This window comes from Budorcas taxicolor, chromosome 24 (assembly GCF_023091745.1).
Source record: "Budorcas taxicolor isolate Tak-1 chromosome 24, Takin1.1, whole genome shotgun sequence".
In the NCBI taxonomy this organism is placed as follows: domain Eukaryota; kingdom Metazoa; phylum Chordata; class Mammalia; order Artiodactyla; family Bovidae; genus Budorcas; species Budorcas taxicolor.
Genome location: NC_068933.1, coordinates 7490787 through 7511214, shown reverse-complemented (window position 1 = coordinate 7511214; position 20428 = coordinate 7490787). Strand labels below are relative to the sequence as shown.

Genomic DNA, 20428 nt, shown 5'->3' with positions numbered 1-20428 from the left:
TTGTAAATCAACTATGTTGCTGCTTAGTCGCTTAGTCATGTCCAACTCTTTGCAACTCCATGGACTGTGGCCTGCCAGGTTTCTCTGTTCATGGGGTTTCCTAGGCAAGCATACTGGAGTGGGTTGCCATTTCCTTCTCCAGGGGATCTTTCTGACCTAGGGATCAAACTCAGATCTCTTGCACTACAGGTAGATTCTTTACTGTTGAGCCACCAGAAAAGTTTTTTAAAAAACAGAATTTTTATTTGTTTGTTTTAGACAAAACATGTGCACATGTTCTCTAGTATGTGAGTCATAGCAAGGAAAGACTAAAGAGAAAGGAAATCATATTAAAGTTAGAGACTCTGATATTCCACTGGTCATCCACATTACAGGCAGATTCTTTACTATCTGAGCCACCAGGGAAGCCCTAAGAAATAACAATGGCTGGTTAACTACTCAGAATCTTAAGGCTACAATCACATAAGAAAATAGTTAAGGAAAAACAGGTTAAGAAAGAAAGCATGCAGATGCAAGCAAGGCCACAGTCATCTAATTCTAATTCTGGAGGCCTTGAGCGGAAGCTAGTCATGTCTTGCAAACTCCACCTTGACACAAAGCTCACTGGTGAAGTTCTTTCCATCCAAAGACCACCTGTCTCTAAAAAATTCTTAAGAATTTCTCATTTTAAATGTCCTAAAGGTACGTTAATTCTGTTGTCAGTGAGTTAAACCCTGTGTTTTTTTTAGCTGGGACACACAAATGTAGGTTTTCACTTTCTCAAGTTTATCTATTGTAGCAGTCAAAACTACCTGACAGTTCCCTTCCATTGTGGGTCCTAGGCCTTTTTTTTTTTTTTTTTCTTTCATGGTGTCTTTTCCAGATGACAAAGTCTCTGTTTCTTAGGGCATGTAGAAGCTACTTCAAGAATATGAAGGAAATGCAACTCATACCTGAAGGTGATAAAACTAGTTATACTGCAGGAACCCCTTAGAGAGTTTTGTCACATCTGGAGAAATACGCAACCTTAAACAAAGACCTGTGATGTGCTTTTATGATGAGAGTCAGTGAGTCCTCATTTGAGCTTAAAAATAGCACTGACTTTCTCTGCTTTTCATGAGGATTGGAACTGACAAGCACGATATGACTTCTGAGTAAACATCAAGGATGCACAAAGTCCTCCAGGAACTATCCCAGGACAATGAGTGCCTCCGTCTGTGGAAAGGGAGGTTGAAATTCTCCAGGTTGGAAACACAAAGTCACGCAACTTTTTGCTACCGTCAGAACACTACTGTCCTGCTGTTCATTCCCAACTACGCCAATTGTCTAGCTGTATTTCACTGTGCACACTGTTCGCTGAACCCAGGATAGACAAGCAGGTGAACTGGAATAAAATGCGGAGATCAGTAAGAACGCAAACATTCTTTATTCACAGCAGCAAGGCAGACATGCTTTACTCTCTAATGGCTGACACAGCAGCAACGATGGTTATGCAACTCAACCCATCTCGACTGGACTGGACTGGACTCGACTCGACCCCCGCCCCCCGCCAAGAACTTTTCAGGTGATGCTTATACAGGGCAATTTTTTCAACAATGCTGATATAGCACAGTGTTCAGTTTGTCCTCCTTGGGGTGGAACACAGGGTCTGAACATGAACTTCCTGCTATCAACCAACAACAGGAAATAATGAAGAGCAGTGACAAAAAGCGATGTTGCTAGTAACAGGCAGCTTTCCACCAGGGATACACTGCTTTCAAATTTGATCAAAGAATCAAAGCATTCCTGAAAAGGAATATTAAGGGACACAATACACTTAGCATCTGGAAGCCTAATGAAGAGAAATTGGAACTGAGATTCACTGTGAGACTTACCTCATCTCCGAAGGCTTCAGTTGTTTTCCCTGTTTCTGAATTAAAGGTCCTGGCTGCAAACCTTTAAACAAACAAAAGCTACATTTCATTTAGTAGAACTTACAGCAGTAGGAGAGAATACTATCTGACAGAGCCTAAAAAGGTGTCTCAAGAGAGTTAATTCAGAAACAGTGTAATTGTAGGATTTGGGGACTCAAGTAGGATAAAGTAAGTCTGCAAAAGTGGAGAACTAAGTAGGGCTGGGCAAAGTTCATGAGGCAGTAGTTTAGGGGTGGCTGACATAGGGGAATGAGGGTCTTGATAAGCAAATTGTTATTGATAAGCAGGCTGTTTGGCAGCATGAGATTACTGTCTTCAATGTATAGATTTGTGGGCATTTCCTGAAGCAAGAGTGGACTAGTTTACAATCTTATCTTTTCCAGGCTAAAGCTTTAAAGCTTTCTAAAAGGAACAATTAAATTATACTGATATAAGTCCATCATTTTATCTAAGTCATAATCACAGATGGTCTCAATTCTCAAAGACTAAGATTTTAATATTAGAGAAAACAGAATTTCAAATAAAATCATTAGAAGTTACAAAATTGGACATTATACACTAGTTAAAGGAAAATTAGATTAAAAAATGTGCCATCATGAACATCTCAGACTAGCAATACAGCATCAAATTATATAAGGAAATAACTGAAAGAATTACAGTCAGAAACAGAAAATAAAGTCAATAATTGTAACAAGATTTTAACAACTCACTTCCAACCAAGATTTGAATACTAAAATTAATAAGCTCAAACTTGATATCCAAGAAAAGAGAGCATACAAAGAATTAGCTCCAGTAAATCAACCATGTACAAAGTCACAAAGAAAGCTTAAGTGAGTTTCTAAAATCAATATCATTTATAGTACAATTAAATAAGATTAAAATTAATAACAAAAATTCCATCAGCCTATAAAATATAAAAATGAAATAATTTTTCAGGTAAAGAAAAAGGGTCATAGGGAAATTAAGATAAATTACAACTGTTCAACAAAGAAAGCACAACAAAAGTGGCAAATATATACGTAAAGCAAAATTTAGATGGAATTGTTTTTTAAATAAGTTCATCAGAAAATAGACAAAAGACAAACTTTAGTCTAAGCATTCAGCTAAAGACATTTGAAATAGATCAACAAAGTAAAATTAAAGAAGCAAAAATGAAGAAAAACTCAAATCAGAAATAAACTAAAGATGGTCAGAATGGATACTGCAGAACACAGAATGAAGATACTATAATCATTATATGCCTTCAAACAAAACAGAAATCCAATACGTAAAGCAGACAAGAGGTGTCACTCCAGCTGGGGTCTGGGGAGATGGCAACAGGAACACTGCTCCCTAACTCCCCTTCTCAATTTCTCCCCGCTGGGGGGCACTTTTTGAAAAATCATTGTTCAGAAGCCCTGTTATTAAACAGGCGCTTTCTGAAGCTAATAAAGGACTCACAAGCCAGGAAAAATGCACTTCTTACACTTCAAAGTGGGCTGGTGGTAGAAAATTTTTCCACAGGGTAAGCAAGCAAAACCAAAACATACAAACACGGAAACAGATAAGCCCTGAAACAACTAATGCGGGATTGTTTTCTGAAATCATCGATTTTTTTTTTCTTTTTCACTCAAATATACATTTTGCCAGCATTTTCTGTACTTAATAACCATAGCAGGAAGAAAGCATTTTCAAGGGGGGCGGCAGGGGAAATCCGGTGATTATTGCTCTATTTCAAATAAAACAAATAATATACTTACTATGATATATTTCAATTCTGTTGATTTCATAGTCCTCAGGGGTAAGCCCGGCTCCAGTTGGAGATGCCAAAGATTCTCAACTTGGTTGCCTAACAGGATCCTGAGGCTCACATCTTAACCCAGACCAATTAAGTAGAGTCTCATGATGGTGCACACAGGTGCAAACACACTCAGGTGTGGTTTTGAACTCTTTTGGTATTCCAGGTGCAGTCAAAGTTGAGAATCACTAGAATGGTTAAAAGGAAGCTCCAGTATCTACTTAAATCCCACCCAGGTCTGTCCTTAGCTCTTCCCTTTCAGATATTTTATCTGAAGACAAACATAGCAAATTAATCAAAAAGGCAAAAAGCAGGAACATAATGAAAGAACTACTACCCGGCGGGCTCAGCTTTCCCAAACATCTCAACAAGCTAAAATGATGGACTAACTCTGAGAGGACAGCGTCTAATAAGAGAAACAACAAAGCTCAAATCTTGCGCACCGTCTACCGACTTCACAAACGTAGGGAACCGTGAACATGACTATACAGCAGTACACGGATAAAAAAAATTTTGAGAAAGTTAGTTGATTTTCAGTGTAACGTGAGTCAACACTGATTTGACTGCCAGAAAATAAACTCCATCCAAGGCGGCATCAACACATGTAGGATATCTGGGCAAGGAAGGCCATTTTCTCCAGCTTGCTGGAACACTTTTAAGTACTGAGTCACGTTCTGGGGAGTATACTAGCTGAAGAACACACAAAATGAGGTTGCGATTGAAGAGGGAACTTTGAGGGGTCTTTCAAATAGGGCGCACGGTGATGGGTTACTATGACAGATATTTATAAATGGTTTGAAGAGCTCACAGAAGGAAGTTCGATTTGACTCATGGAGCCAAGTCCAGAAGTCAAAGCAATGGATAGGTGGAAGAAAACACTTTTCAGTGACGTTGACCATCAAAAACGTTAACGACGACGGGCGGCCACGCAGAGCGCGGTGGGGGTGGGGTGGGTCGCTTCTGGTCACTGTGGAGATTTGAGGCTTCTTACTTGAGGGGAGTTTCAGAACTTGTGGGTGGACTCCAAGTCTCATGTCCTGAGATTTTATGATCTGTGTATTGAAACGTCGCCCCAGGTAAAAGTGAGGCTTTCCCACTTTCGGGGAGCCAAGGAAACCCTGAGCGGGGGACGTCTGCACCCAGGCCACCCAAGCCAAGGTGAACGCCGGCCAACAGGGCGCTCTGCCGCCCGCTGACTTTTCCGACCGGGAGAAGCCCTTGGCTTCCGCAGACTTCACGTCAGACAACGTGCTTCACACGTGTCTCCCGCGTCCTGCTTCCTCCTTCAAACCCACTCCCCACAGGCGCTGCTCCTGAGGCGCCCGGCCCGGCGGCCCCACCGGCCACAGGCCCGGGCTTCCAGCCGCTCCAGAGCCTTCGCCCCACAGTCCGCCCGCCTTCGCATCCCCTGGGGGGGGCCCCGCGTCGCCCGCCAAGGGGAGACAGGGGGCCCGGCGGGTTCTCCGCCCCGGGCCGACTTTCTCGCACTTTCTCGCACTTTCTGGAGCTCCCCTGCCTCTCGAGCGGGGACGCGGGGGGCCAGTCTGCGGGGGACTCTGGCCGGAGCCGGGGCGCCCGCGCCCCCGGAGCCCGGCGCCTCGGAGCCCGCGCGCCGGCCGGCCCCCCCCCACCCCCGCGGGGGGCTCGCGCCGCGGGGGGCGGGGGAGGGGCGCCGCGGGCGCCGGGAGACGCCGCCAAGGCCGGCGCGCGGGGAGGGCGGCCGGGCTCGGCACGCGCCCTCCCTCGGCCGCTTTCTCTCACATAAGCGCAGGCAGAGGGCGCGTCAGCCATGCCCTGCCCCTGCGCCCGCCGCCGCCGCCGCCGCCGCCGCGCAGCCCCGCGCTCGCCGCCCGGCGCCGCCGCCGCTCTCGCCGCCCGGCCACCCGGCTCGCCCCGCCGCGGGGAGGGGGAGGCGGGGGCTCGCGGGCCCCGGGGCCGCCGCAGGGCGCGAGCCTCGCGGGGCGTCTGGGCTCGGCTACCCCTCGCTCCCCGAGCCGCCGAGCGGGGCGCCGTCCTCCCGCGCCCTCGCCTCACCTAGCGGGCCGCGGTCGCGGGCGCTCGGATGTCCGGTTTCCTGTGAGACGCTGCCCTGACCCCTCGGCTCGCGGGCGCCGGCGGCAGAGCGGCTCGCAGCGTCGCGAGCACCGAGCCCGGACCCGCTGCCGCCGCCCCGGCTCCGCGGGGTCCCGGGCGGCCCTCGGGGACAGGGCCGAGCCGCGAGGCAGCCTCGCCGGGGCGCCCGGCCCCCGCGCCCGTGGCCCGGCCACCATGCACTTGCTGGGCTTCTGCTCTCTGGCGTGTTCCCTGCTGGCCGCTGCGCTGCTCCCCGGTCCGCGCCGGGCGCCCGCCGCCGCCACCGCCTTCGAGTCGGGACTGGGCTTCTCGGACACGGAGCCGGACGCGGGCGAGGCCAAGGTGGGTGCGCGCTGCGGGGACCCTGGGGGCCTCGGGGACCGTGGGGACCCCGGGGAGGGGGGGTGCGTCGGATCTCAAAGGACCCAGAACCTGTGCAAAGAATGGGCTTGTGTTTCACCTTGTGTGCGTTGGATCCAAAGTTGCTGGGCTGAGTGTAGAGTTTCTGAGAGAAAGTTTTCTCCTTTTTTTCCACAGAAAGTTGTTACTAAATAGGAAGGCAATTTACGCCGAGTGCAAGGCTCGGAAGGTAGCTGGTGACCGCGCTCCTATAACCTACCGGCTGGAGAGCGGTCCCCGCCGGGGAGCCGAGCTGTGCTGGAACCCCGGTTAACCTGCCGGGAGGGTTCTTTTCTTCCCTAGCAAGTGAGTTGGGACCTCAGCAGCTCCCAGGGCTTGGATGACCAGTCATCCGAGGCTGCTTTTTATGGAGTGTTCCTCTTCTGTGGGGTTAGTAATTGGGCTTGAGGGCATCAGACTTCAGATTCACCTGGAGAAGTTGGTCAAACTTGAGATGCTACAGGATCTCGAATCACCATCAGGCATGGCTTTTCGACTTAGTAAACGCTGCATTTGTGAAATGTGGTCAAGAACTGTGAAAAGTAAGGTGGATTTTCTTGTTTGTTTTTCGACGAGATGTTTAACTCTTGGCCTGAAAAATGTTGCCGAGATGCTTTGGGGACATTCTGATTCCCAAATGTCATATATTATTTGTGTCTGCTCTCCTAAAAAAGAAAAATGTACGTTTACCTTAAAAGCTCAGATCTGACATAAGCATGGAGAATACGCTTAATAAAGTCCTTGAATTCATGAAAAAGTTTCATATTCCACATAAGATGGGAAGTCTCACTTCACACACTTGCTGTACCCCCTGGCTGGAACCGCTGCTGCTGCTGCTAAGTGGCTTCAGTCGTGTCTGACGCTGTGCGACCCCATGGACTGCAGCCTACCAGGCTCTTCCGTCCATGGATTTTCCGGGCAAGAGTATTGGAGTGGGGTGCCAGTGCCTTCTCCGTGCCTTCTCCGTAGCTGGAACTAGATTGCAGCAATTTATTTCATCTGATGGCAGGAGTAGTGCCGGGCGTGTGTAACTGCTAATCATGAGTTTACTGATTAGCATATATTGAATGTGTACAAATTAAATTGCCTCCCCAGTTTTACTTTGAAACACACTTTTAAGATTGAGAAGACTGATTAAAAAATATATCTTTGTACTTAAATTTGGGGGAAAAATTAAATGTTGGAATTTGTCATTCAGTGGGGTCAAGGGAAAAAAACTATGGAGTAAAAATGTATACACTAAAGTGCAGAAAAGAGTGTTTTATGTGACTTGTAAAATAATTTTCAATACAGATACTTACATCGGTAAAATTACTGCCATAAGAATGTCTTCCTGTCCTCAAATGCCACAAACGAGTGTAGTCTTAGACCCACTAATGCTTCCTGCAGCTTAAATGCCTTGGATTTCATGATATTGATTCACTTTCTGTTTCCTCAGAGTTAAACTATTTCTTAAAAGTATGACTTAGGAAGAGAATTCCTCTCTACTGCCTAGGATAACTTACTTTGGTTTACAGTTGAGAAACTGAAATAGCAGGTCCAGTTAGAAGCCTATCCTGATAAGCCAAGAGCCTGTGTAAGAGTCACTCCCTCTGTTGGATGGATCCTGAGTGGAGCGGACCATATGTGTGTATGTGCATGTGTTTATATACTTCTCTTTTGGTTGGAGTTAATTTATTCTTAATTTTCAAAAGTGTCTTCATTGGTGATTTAATTAAGTTTTCCCTTTGCTGTGAAAACTTTTATGAATTTTGTTGGCTTTTCATGGTTGACCATCCGTAAAGCAGAGTATTATTCCCTCACTGAAGTGTTCCCCAGCAGTTGAATAGAAGCTTGAGAGGGCGTGTCATTATTGCCTTCAGCGGAGTTGCTGTGTCCTTGCCGTGAAAACGCCAAGAGACATGGTCCAAAGACTCCACGTCTCTCCCTAGTGGACAAAACAAGTGCCTTATTTGGATGTAAGCCCTGATAACAATCAGGAGCTAATGTTAATTTTCTGCGCTCTGCATAAACCTTAAGAAGAGATTTCAGAAGGTTAATAGAAGACTCTACATATACATAATCCCCAAGAAATGCAGATTTTTGTTAATTTATACTTCAGAATTATTTTTTTAATATTAAAATAGAAGAAAACTCACAAGGTGTGAATCATGGTTAACTATCCATCCTTCACCCCACTCCCAAAGCCCCAAAGTGAAAGTTACTCAGTCATGTCCAACTCTTTGCGCACCATGACCTATATAGTCCATGCAATTCTCCAGGCCAGAATATTGGAGTGGGTAGCCTTTCCCTTCTCCAGGGGATCTTCACAAAAAATTGGGAGGTAAAATCACAAATGGAAATGAGATCTCCTTGTTCCTAGACCTAGGTTCCTTTTCTAATTATTTATGGTTGTGAGTGAAGTGATAGTTGCTCAGTCATGTCCGACTCTTTGTGACTCCATGGACTATACATGGAATTCTCCAGGCCAGAATACTGGAGTGGGTAGCCTTTCCCTTCTCCAGGGGATCTTCCCAACCCAGGGATCGAACCCAGGTCTCCCACACTGCAGGCGGTTTCTTTACCAGCTGAGCCACAAGGTAAGTCCATTTATGGTTGTATGATTTACTAAAAACTTCTAAATTGTTTTTCCCAAGGATGTGAGTACAAGCAAGTCAATGTCAGAAAAGTAAGGCAGGTAGTTTTACCTAATTATGTAATTTAAATTAACTAGACATGTCGGGGTTAAAAAAGGAAATATTTAAAATTACGAGCAAGCTAAAAAGAAAAAACTGCAAAACCTAAAAAAAGCACTAGATTACTAACTACAATTATTTGCCAACTTGAGATAAGATAAGAGTTCACTGTGGTTGAAGTTGAGTTTGTTTTTAAAAGTTGATTTATGATTAACAAAAGGAAGAATTACTTCATATCATGAAATTCCACTTTCATTTCAAAAAATAAAAGTATTTTATTGGGTTAGACAGAGTTTAAATACCTAGATCCTTATATATATTTTTGATTTCAATAAATGCAGGTGTGAGAGAATGAGGACTTGCTGTCTCAGCACTGCTGTCTTTTTAGTGACCATAGGGGTCTTCACAAGTTCAGATCACCCCCTGGATACCATGCATACCTACACTGAGAGTAGGTGTTTAAATACACGTGTTTAGGTTATATCTGCAATGTTGTGATTACCTATACATTAATTTCATTTTGTTTTCCACTACATCTTCATGAGATGGGTGTTATATTTTTTATTAAAGATGATAAATCTAAGACTTAAATGATTTAACCAGGAACAAGAATAGAGCTTTTTCCTTTAAAAAAAAAAAAAAAATTTTGCAGCATATAGTTTAGAAAAGCATGGTAATGGGTTAGAGCCTTCAGGGTTGCTAAAGGCCTATTATTCTCTTCCTCTTGTAAGTGGACCAGTATGCAAGGAGACAGAGGAAGTATTGCTCTGCAGCCAGGATCGCCTGTTACATTCCCCACAATGGAACAATCTGAAAGAAACTGGGACTTTCTTCCAGGGTTCATCCCAGGATGCTCTCTGATTAAAGGTGGATCATAACTGGCCTAATCCATAGTACTGTTACAAGAATGGCTGCAGAGCTAGAGGCCTAAAAACAATTTCTGACAATTACTATTTCTAAGTTGCACTAAGTGTACAACTTAGAAATAATTCCTGTTTCTAAGTTCCACTAATATAACGTCAGTGAAATACAGTGATCTTACCTATATGACCTTTCAGGAATAATTGGGTTTAAAAGAACAGACTTCAGTTGCAGAGGAATGATATCTCCTTCAACTTCTAAACATTACATTGTAGCCCCTTTTACCTGTTACATTATTCCTGCTGCACTCTCTAAATACTTCAGAGGTCTACTTTGTGTTGCAAAACACCAATTTGTCACTTCAGATTGGTAGTAGTTGTGAATTAAGGTATCATTGATTTTTCACATTGGAAATATTAGTGTAGCAGAGGACTTTAAACAATAAGAGATAATGATTGATTTATATTATGCTAAATTTTACTGTAAATATTTCAGATTTGTCAGTGTCATCCTTTCTTCTGAAATTTACTCATGCAAATTATTCAGGAGGCGCCTATCCACAATTGATTTACTTAATTTGTAGTTTAACTGTTAGAGAAAAATTGCATTCATTTAATTTGCTTTATTGGGCATCCATCACAGAATCAAATAGTTGCCTTAAAATACCTTTTGCTGGTGGGGTCTCACCCTTTCCTGGTACTGATAGCACTCCAGTAGCTGTCAAGTGTTAGAAGGGATCCCTGATGATTCTTTTTCTGCCTTCCTGAAACCCCAGAGCTCATTTTCATACATTTATTTGGTTCTATAACCTTGACCTGATCTGACATAAAGCTACGTATAGTCTTTACTTACCCTCTAAGTTTGAATATATCTAAGCATCGTTGAAGAAACAGTAATATATTTATTTATGAGATGCTGCCACAGACCCTGCTGGGTGTGGAGGGAGAATTAAAATGCATATGTACTGGGTTTCTTGAAAAATTTTGGAATCTGCATTTATGCAATCCACAGGGCTTGTGGTAAGAGATTGGAATGGAGAACTATTCTCTTCCAAAGGGCTTTCTTCCTCAGTCACCTGTTGCCTCATAACAGCCTGGAAGGAAAATTGAAGTACTCAAGAAGAAGGCCCTATGGACACCCCTACCTCTTACTTTACCCATTAGAACCAGGTTTATATACTTTTTACTCCAAATTCTCATATTTAAATCTACTTCAATTCAGGGATGTTTTAGTTAATCCTCACTAGTGGCAGCTTCAGTTCTAAACAGGAAATTACTATGCAGTGAGTGATACAAAGTGAGTGAGTGATTCCTGTCTATAACAAGTATATCATCGTTTTTAAGAAACAAGAAACTTACTCATTAAAAATACCAGAAATGAGTTAATCTATAAATGCAGACAATTATAAGACATTTTGTAAGAGTCTCTTGCTTTACCAGAAGTCAGTGGCTAGGCTTCTGGGGGATGCATTGGCAGTCACAGGAAAGGTGGGGTGATGTTGAGTAAGCTGTGAAAAATGGTTAAATGCTGGTTACAGAAAGGAGAGTGGGAGGGATATTTTGGATATTGAAGTGTGAGAGCGGAAGACAGAGGCCAGTAATGCCAATGCAGTCAGTGGGTGTTTGGGCAACTGGGAGCAGCCCATTTGGCAGGAGAGTCCAGAACGTCATGAGAAACAGTGAAATATTATAGAAACTTCAGACTTCCTCAAAGTGCCTGGCAGTGCCTCCTCTCCTCACTTGTTGACCACCCATATATGTTGTCTGAGCTCCTCTATATGCTCTGGACTTCTGATGATGATAATGATGACCACTTAACTTATGTAAGCGCCCATCCCTGTTCTACTCAGAAGCATTTATAAAGTACACTAATAACAGTCATCTTGGCTCTTCTGGCTTGAATTCCAAACAGAACAAGCAATGTAAACAGTGGTCATGCTTAGATACACACACACACACACACAGATACACACAGACGTACACATTCACCTCTTAATGGTTCTTCAAGCTGCCATCAATGGCTTACATGTTCTGTCTTACCAAGTTAAATATTTTTAGACAATCTGTTGAAATAATATATAAAAAACTTATATAAGATTGGATTTTCCATCATTTATACACTTATTCTCAAATAAGCTAGCAATTAGAGAGAAAGATAATCCTAAAGTGTCCTCACAGTTCCTTCATTTCAAATCTGCTTACAAGTATTCCTATTAAAAGTAAGACCAGAATGGGGGCAGAAATGAACTATCATGTAAATAACACAGTTACTTTGTACTTGTTACTTTAATTTTTTAGTGCAGCAGAAAATTTACTCAAACCCAAAAGTCAGTTATTATAAAATGGATGTAATGAAAGAGGAGGTATTCAGATGTATACCCTTGTGTAAATAGCAATGCTTCAGAGTTTAAAAGTCAGACTTCTCAGCAAGGTCAACTTCAGTACTGTCCTGGTTTGGACAGATTGGGAGGAGATGAATATTTTAGAGTAAATCAGGAAGATGTAATTTACCATTTTGCTAAGTCGCTTCAGTCATGTCCGACTCTGTGCCACCCCATAGACGGCAGCCCACCAGGCTCCCCTGTCCCTGGGACTCTCCAGGCAAGAACACTGGAGTGGGTTGCCATTTCCTTCTCCAATGCATGAAAGTGAAAAGTGAAAGGGAAGTCACTCAGTCATGTCCAACTCTTCACAACCCCATGGACTGCAGCCCACCAGGCTCCTCCATCCATGGGGTTTTCCAGGCAGGAGTACTGGAGTGGGGTGCCATCGCCTTCTCCTGTAAAGATTGTAATTAGCCATTTATTTTGTAATTTATTTCACCTTAAAACTTGGTCCTCAAAATACCTCCACATATGAAGAAACAGTGATATTCTTCAGCGTGATTCTTCAGCTCTTTCCCACCTAATTTATTACATGTTTTCTTTTTATAAGCTTACCAGCAATTGTCCTGATTTCTGTAGTGTGGGAACAGGATGTTATATGGATGTTTGATTTTGAGACAGTTGGGGGAAATCCAAGGGATTTGATCATTCAGTGTAGGAAGACTGTTTTGTAGACCCACTTACAATACGCTTCCACCTGTCCTGTGTGCCAAGTATGTGTCTGTCCCTGGAGGAGACATCTAGCCGTAGACCACCAAGGCATGATGGTTGTTCCCTAAACGCCACACTTAAGTCACTGGGTAAAAAGGACTTTGGTACACAGGGCATTATAATGCCATATAATATCACATGAACTCATCCTGAATATTTTCAAAGCTCAAATACTTTGATGTTTATTAAAGAAACAGACTATTATTGCTACTTTGATGTGCAAATATCTCATCTTTATGTTATTAATTTGCACAAGAGAGAAATATGCATTCTACATGATAGTAAAATCGTCATAGAATAGCTAAAAGATGAAAATACACTTTCACCAAATTAAGGAAAAGACAATGGTAGAAGCTTACGTGCAAGAGTTAAGGGACTTTCCTGGTAGTCCAGGGGTTAAGACTTCCCCTTCCAATGTACGGGATGCAGGTTTGATCCCTGGTCAAGGAGTTAAGAACCTCCATAGGTCACAGCTAAAACAAGCTAACACCCCACAGGAGCAACATTGCAACAAATTAAATAAAGACTTTAAAAATGGTACACATAAAAAAGTATTAAAAAGAGTTAAATTTGTGTAAATTTGTTCAGCAAGTATGATTGCCTTGCCTCTTTGAGGGTGCTTTTCTGAAATAACAACCACAAAGCATCCAGTCTGCTGTCACTGAGATGAATCTCGGAGTAAATACCTTCCTGCTCCTAGGGTAAGGCTGGGTTATCTCAGTTCCCTGATTGGCTTAAGAGAGTAGATTTTGTCTGATGGTTCTGTTTGCCAGGCACTGAGAATACACTATGAATTTCTTGGCACTGAACACTTGATGGTGATGGGAGTGCCACTGGAAGTGGCAAGCAGAGGGAAAGAGGAAATTCAGAGTAAGTGGTGGATACAGCTCCCAGCTCTTCAAGAGATAGTAACATGTTTTTACTTAATAACATTTTCAAAGTATCCACTTCCTTAGGATTCCAGTAGAGATGTTCAGTTCAGTTCAGTTCAGTTGCTCAGTCCTGTCAGACTCATTGCAACCCCATGAATCTCAGCACACCAGGCCTCCCTGTCCATCACCAACTCCCAGAGTTCACTCAGACTCACGTTCATTGAGTCAGTGATGCCATCCAGCCATCTCATTTTCAGTCGTCCCCTTCTTCTCCTGCCCCCAATCCCTTCCAGCATCAAAGTCTTTTCCAGTGAGTCAACTCTTCGCATGAGGTGGCCAAAGTACTGGAGTTTCAGCTTTAGCATCATTCCTTCCAAAGAAATCCCAGGGTTGATCTCCTTGCAGTCCAAGGGACTCTCAAGAGTCTTCTCCAACACCATAGTTCAAAAGCATCAATTCTTCGGCACTCAGCTTTCTTCACAGTCCAACTCTCACATCCATATATGACTACTGGAAAAACCATAGCCTTAACTAGACGGACCTTAGTCGGCAAAATAATGTCTCTGCTTTTGAATATGCTATCTAGGTTGGTCATAACTTTTCTTCCAAGAAGTAAGCATCTTTTAATTTCATGGCTGCAATCACCATCTGCAGTGATTTTGGAGCCCCCAAAAATAAAGTCTGACACTGTTTCCACTGTTTCTCCATCTATTTCTCATGGAGTGATGGGACCGGATGCCATGATCTTTGTTTTCTGAATGTTGAGCTTTAAGCCAACTTCTCCACTCTCCTCTTTTACTTTCATCAAGAGGCTTTTTAGCTCCTCTTCACTTTCTGCCATAAGGGTGGTGTCATCTGCATATCTGAGGTTATTGATATTTCTCCCGGCTATCTTGATTCCAGCTTGTGTTAGTTGGAATATTTTAGGAACTTTTGATCAGATACCATATTTCTAAGCAGAGGAAGTTTTGCTGACTAAATCGGGAAGGAAGGACTTAACACTAAATAGATAACTCAGCCAATATGTACATGAATAAAGAATTAGAGAATACATTATCTAAACACATCTACACATATCGAGGTACATTATCCATACAAATCTACATGCAGATACTGAGATCTATTTTTAAAGTGATTTTCATATTTCTATCTCAGGACTTGAAAAACTGTAATTATAGAAAATGAAGCTTTATATTTAAGTGCTGATCTATTTTTTCAGTTATAGGATGCAATTTTAAATTTTAATGTAATTTTCTTCACAGCAGTTTTCCATTCTCATTCTAATTTATTTTTCTAGTAAAAGTGCTATGCTTATTTTAGGGGGTCAGAAACAAGATTAAAATAACATTACTTTTTAGATATTCTTTTATAAGGAGAGGCAGTGTTCATGAAATTAATAATATTTTTGCTTCCAATCTGCTTAAATACTTGAAATGGGTGAAAAATTTCTTAAAAAAAAAAAAAAAGCAGATGCCAATGTGGTGTTTTAGAAAGATTCTCCAATATGAGTTGGTGCCACTTGAAGACAGGCGATGCTTACTCCCTCCTGGGACTGACTAGGAGAAGGACAAGTAGGCCATTTATCACCTCTTCAGCCAGCTGGTGCTCAGAGGTTTAATACCTTTTTCGGAGATGACAAAAATAATTACCTTATTTTTAAAAAAGTGTTGGTATAGCCCTGTAACCTCTCCTCAAGAAAATAATGCATTTTTTCTCTTCCTTGTTTATGTTTAAATGGAGTCTTTTCTTCCTCCCAGTATCGAACCGTCCCCTCTGCAAGTCCAAACAAAAATGGGTGAGATCGGCAAATTACATTAGACCAAAATAGTAAAGAAAAGGATCTTGATTTTTTTATTTTCTTTTAATTGGAGTGACCACCCAGGTGCCATGAATTCTATGATTAAATTCCCATAATCTGTAAAAGAGATTATTTCCTCTTACTCAAAGTTCCTTGGAAATAGTTAATATCAAATACCAAATGTGAAGCTGTTTCAAACCACTGTGGTTTACTTTACTACAATAGCATTGCCCACATGGAATATTTTTAATTCCTTCTTTTTTGTTTGTGTCTGTTGTGTGTATTTAGTTACTTTATCCTTTTAAAAGTCTTCTTCCCAGTTTATGTTTGGAAAAATGGAGCACTTATTTAGATACATGTTTGCTTATGGGTCATGACATTTATGACTTGCCTAACAAACAAACTAATTCTTGTGTCTCAGAGCCAAAATTTTAGTTTTGGGCTGATAGTGATTCACTGTTTGTTCTCTTTAAATCCTAAGTCTTTTAATTTTGATGTTCATCCATTCCAAATTAGAATTTTATCAAGGTCAAGATTATTCATGAGTCATAACCACTACACTTAAATTTGGGTAATTGGAAGCTGCTTTAGATACACAGATTAAGCAAATAATGATGTCATAAATTAGTGCAAATGATTTTTTCCCCCTAAACTTTGGTAGCAGTGAGGCCTACTTGTTGGAGGCCTATTCAGTGTTGCTTTAGGAAAACAGGCTCTTAAGTCACAGCGACATGAGCATAGCATACAGTTAGCCCCCTGCATCTGACCCCCGGCATCTGAATCACCATTGGAGGAGTCAGTCCCACCAGGTGGTTGGATACAGGAGGGCTGACTGTTCTATGCCGTTTATAGAATAAGGATTTGAGCACCTGTGGATTTTGGTGTTTGTAGGGGTGCTGGAGCCACGCCCCCGGATACCAGGGCATGGCTATGTGTAGTTACATTACTGTCACATGGCATACCATGGCATGTAACTTAACTGAATTCAGGATGAAGACATTTGGAATCAGGGTTACCTTTTTGTGTCATGCTTCTTGACAGTGCAGGCTCTTCTGTAATCAGTGGGGATAGTCACACTAGGGAGCCTCAAGCTTCCTCTAGCAGAGAACACCCAAGATTTTAATTTTGCCTTCATATGTCAGGTTTTTAAAATTATAGTTTCCCTTAATGTTGATGTTCACTTTCAGAAAGGAGATACACAAGGAGACCACATGTACCTGATTTGCTCTACTCCTCTTCGGACTGGATGTGGGTTTCCTCCTCCCAGGACTGAAACTCAGACTGGCATAAATTTAATTTTCTCTTCAACATTGGAGTGGTAACTCATAAACTAAGAGATGTGCTAGTGAAGTGAAAGGCACTCAGTCATGTCTGACTCTTTGTGACCCCATGGACTATACAGTCCATGGAAATCACCAGGTCAGAATACTTTCTCCAGGGGATCTTCCCAACCCAGGGACTGAACCCAGGCCTCCCGCATTGCAGGCAGATTCTTTACCGTCTGAGCCACAAGGGAAACCCAAGAATACTGGAGTGGGTGGCCTGTCCCTTCTGCAGCGGATCTTCCCAACCCAAGAATCGAACATGGGTCTCCTGCATTGCAGGCAGATTCTTTACCAACTGCACTATCAGGGAGGCCAAGGGATGTGTTAATGTGATATTAAATCACACATTAAATCTACGACACTCAGATGAAGCGTATGCTCCGCCATGTGCATTGCGTGTGGCATGTGCTTAGTGAATGGGATATAATTGAGTTTTAATAGGCAGCTCTGAAAACTGCCAGCCTGTCAGGTGCCATTAGTCTACACATCAAGAGTTCCCATTAAATATACTTATGTTTAAAACTTTTCAGTTTTTAATAAATTATCACCAAGACATCATAAATATGGATTTCAGTGTGTGCTACTATGAGTTTCATTGGGACCTAATGGTGTGCTGCGATTCATGGGGTCGCAAACAGTCGGACACGACTGAGCAACTGAACTGAATGGTATATAAATCTCTGAAGCTGTATGATGTTTACCATAGTTCACTGGAACATTGCAACATAATCATATTTAGGTTCAGTCTTTTTTCAGAACAGTTTCTATTTTGCTAAGACTAAACTATTATCACTTTATTCATTAAATCCATTTTTTAAAACCATCTAGGTGCTTTGCTTTCCCAAGGATGTGATCTGTTGTGTCCTATGTACAGTAGAAAAAAATGTACAGTAACTCCAGGATCATGATCTTGAAGGTCAAAAAGACTCCTGATCTAGAAATCAGTATTCACTACAAAGCATCCAGTTTGATGACATGCCCTTGGGTGCTGATAGATATGGTAACACTAAAGTTTCAGACTTGGCGTTACATACCGTTCAATGTAAATTACACATTCTTTTCTTTCCGTTTCTTCCATACTTTTACTCATATGGTATTTTGCACGTAAATATTTTTGAACACACTATAAACAACTATTGCTCATTACAAAAATAAATGCCCACTGTCAGGAGTAATTCATTGTTTATACCACTTTGTGGCGGTGGTGATAGTGTCGTTCAGTCACCAAGTTGTGTCCGACTCTGCGATCCCATGGACTGCAGCTTGCCAGGCTTCCCTGTCCCTCACCATCTCCCAGAGTTTGCCCAAGTTCATGTCCATTGAATTGGTGATGCCATCCAACCATTCCATCCTCTGTGATATATCCACCTTGTGGTACAGTATATAAATTTCATGCTACAAAGAACAGTGACATCAGATTTTCTTAGAGTAGACTTAAATTTTTTTTTTTTCAAAATCAGATTTTACAGTCTCTGTTGTCATTTTACCTCAATACATCTTCCCACTATTTTGATGCATAAATTATGTTTTTATATTATGGCGATTTCAATTTTAATATAATATTGCTGGCTTATGGGTTGATAAACATATTGCATCCATAAATATAAAAACTCACAGTGTGTGGTGTGTGTGTGTATGTGTGTATAGCTATGGCATTTAGTGTGAAGAACCAAAATTTTTTCCATACTCATCAGTTTTTTTATGTTTCTGGCGGGAGGGAAGGAAGTCAGTCTTTGCCAACATGTAAAATGTATAATAATTTTGTCAAGCTAACTCATTTCATTGCTACAATTTGAAATCAGAAAGTTGTGGGGGATCAATCTAGAGTTTATGAGGAGAAAGAACATGTGAAAATGAGGCACTCTCCGGGAATCGATAAGGTGAGTTACTGTGTGTGTAGAGAAGAGGGTGTTTTGGATCAGAGAAAAATTTTGCAGCAGAGAGTTGAAGCATGGTTAAAATACATCTAGGTTATGTTTAGTTATCAAAACCTGACTGCAGTGAGACTGATAATTAAAAAATGGACATAGTTTATAATAGCCCTTGTAAATCTTTAGATGTTCAACAAAATAACTTGCTCTTGAGGCCAGATGATTTAATAAAAATTATTTAATTAGGTAATTCCTACTTAACATTTCATTATAATAGATGTCATAGGACTAAATAATTGGGGATTGCAGGTTCTTATTGTTGGAGAAAGAATACATTTTTTCTTTTATTAGGCCATCTTGAGGAACAGTTTTCCCTCCAGTAGCATTTTTGTCTCTTGAATAATAGACTAACAGAAGAGGGTCTTATTTTTTTTTTTTCCTAAATATGTTTTTTCTTTACTTTTGGCATTGTCTTTATTGCTTCCAATTATGATTGTGAGAAAATTGCAATAGAAATGCTTTATAACTTCTAGCTTGGTTTAGTCATCAAAGCTCACCAGCAAACACATATATTGTGAGAAAACTGAGTTAGCCACAACTAGACCATCAACATGTGAAGACACAATGTCTTCTGTTCCCCAGTCGCCATTTTTTGCCTGTTTATGCTTTATTCTGTTTAAAGTTCAATATTTTGCTGATTATAATTGTAGGTAAAGTGAAAATCTATTTCATTTTGAATTACAAATAGAAAAGACATCAAGTTCTTAGATCTAAAGACTTATTTAGACTATGATTATAACGTAAAGCAAGATGAGCTAAAGAACTAGATTTCTGGGCACATTTTGACTCAAAATATATATACTTTGTGTATACCAAGAGTAGCTTTTATATCTGTATCTGTCACTTTCTAAGAAGATTCATTAATTTGTTCATCAAGCAGTTATTGCTTTCTGTGTACTAGTGTTTAAGGTATCAAATAAAGTCTAAGGGAAACAATTCTGTAAAATTCCAAAGTATAAACTATTTCATATCGTTACAAGTTTTATGTGTATATAATAGTGACTTGTTTTTTGACAAATATAGACAAGAACTTAGACTTCTGTGAAAAGTGACAACTAGTTATCTATTATAGTGCCCATACAGTACCTTTTAAAATTCAGTGAATTTAAAACATCTCCCGTCCAGTAATGCCAACTAATAAGTAGCAAAGTATGGCATATTTTTTAATGAAATGAACAATACTGTGTTGTCCATAGTTAAAGAGACTAATTAAAGTACATAATCTGATAATTTCAAGTAGTAATACTTTATGAAACTTTTATAACTTAACAAATCCAGGTTGTTCACTTTGATATATAAAAAAAAGACAAAGTCAAACAAAATATGATAAAAATGACAGAACTAATCACTGGATCATAGCATCGAGTTTTACTTACTACCAGCACTTTAGCCAGGGTTTGGTCCAGGGGCTCAGGATCAGGCAGGTGTGATCTTCTCGGTCTTGCTTCTTTCCTTTCCCTCTTGCTGCAGCTCTTGGAAGACTGGTCTGTACGTGGTCTCCACAGTATCTATGAAACATGGCAGGGGGCAGAAGTACAGCTCTTTTCTCCTCTCAGACTTGATCACTTATGCCTAGGCCCTGCTGCTTCTTATTCATTTTCTTCATGTCATTCAAATGCTTAATTGGAAATTTTAAATGTAGTTGTGACCCAACTGCATTTGAGGTCTCCTGTATCCAGTTTAAAAAAGTTTTTTTCCCCAGCTCTCTTTGCAGCTCACACACCCTAGCCA

General features: G+C 41.3%; 1 protein-coding gene across 1 annotated transcript in view; it reads left to right on the top strand.

Annotated features, from left to right (window-relative positions):
- Positions 1-5937: 5937 nt before the first annotated feature.
- VEGFC (vascular endothelial growth factor C) overlaps positions 5938-20428 on the top strand; it is an 86436-nt gene continuing 71945 nt past the window's right edge. The window contains exon 1 of the mRNA XM_052661472.1: positions 5938-6084. Coding sequence (XP_052517432.1) covers positions 5938-6084 — 147 coding nt within the window. The remainder of the gene's footprint in view (positions 6085-20428) is intronic.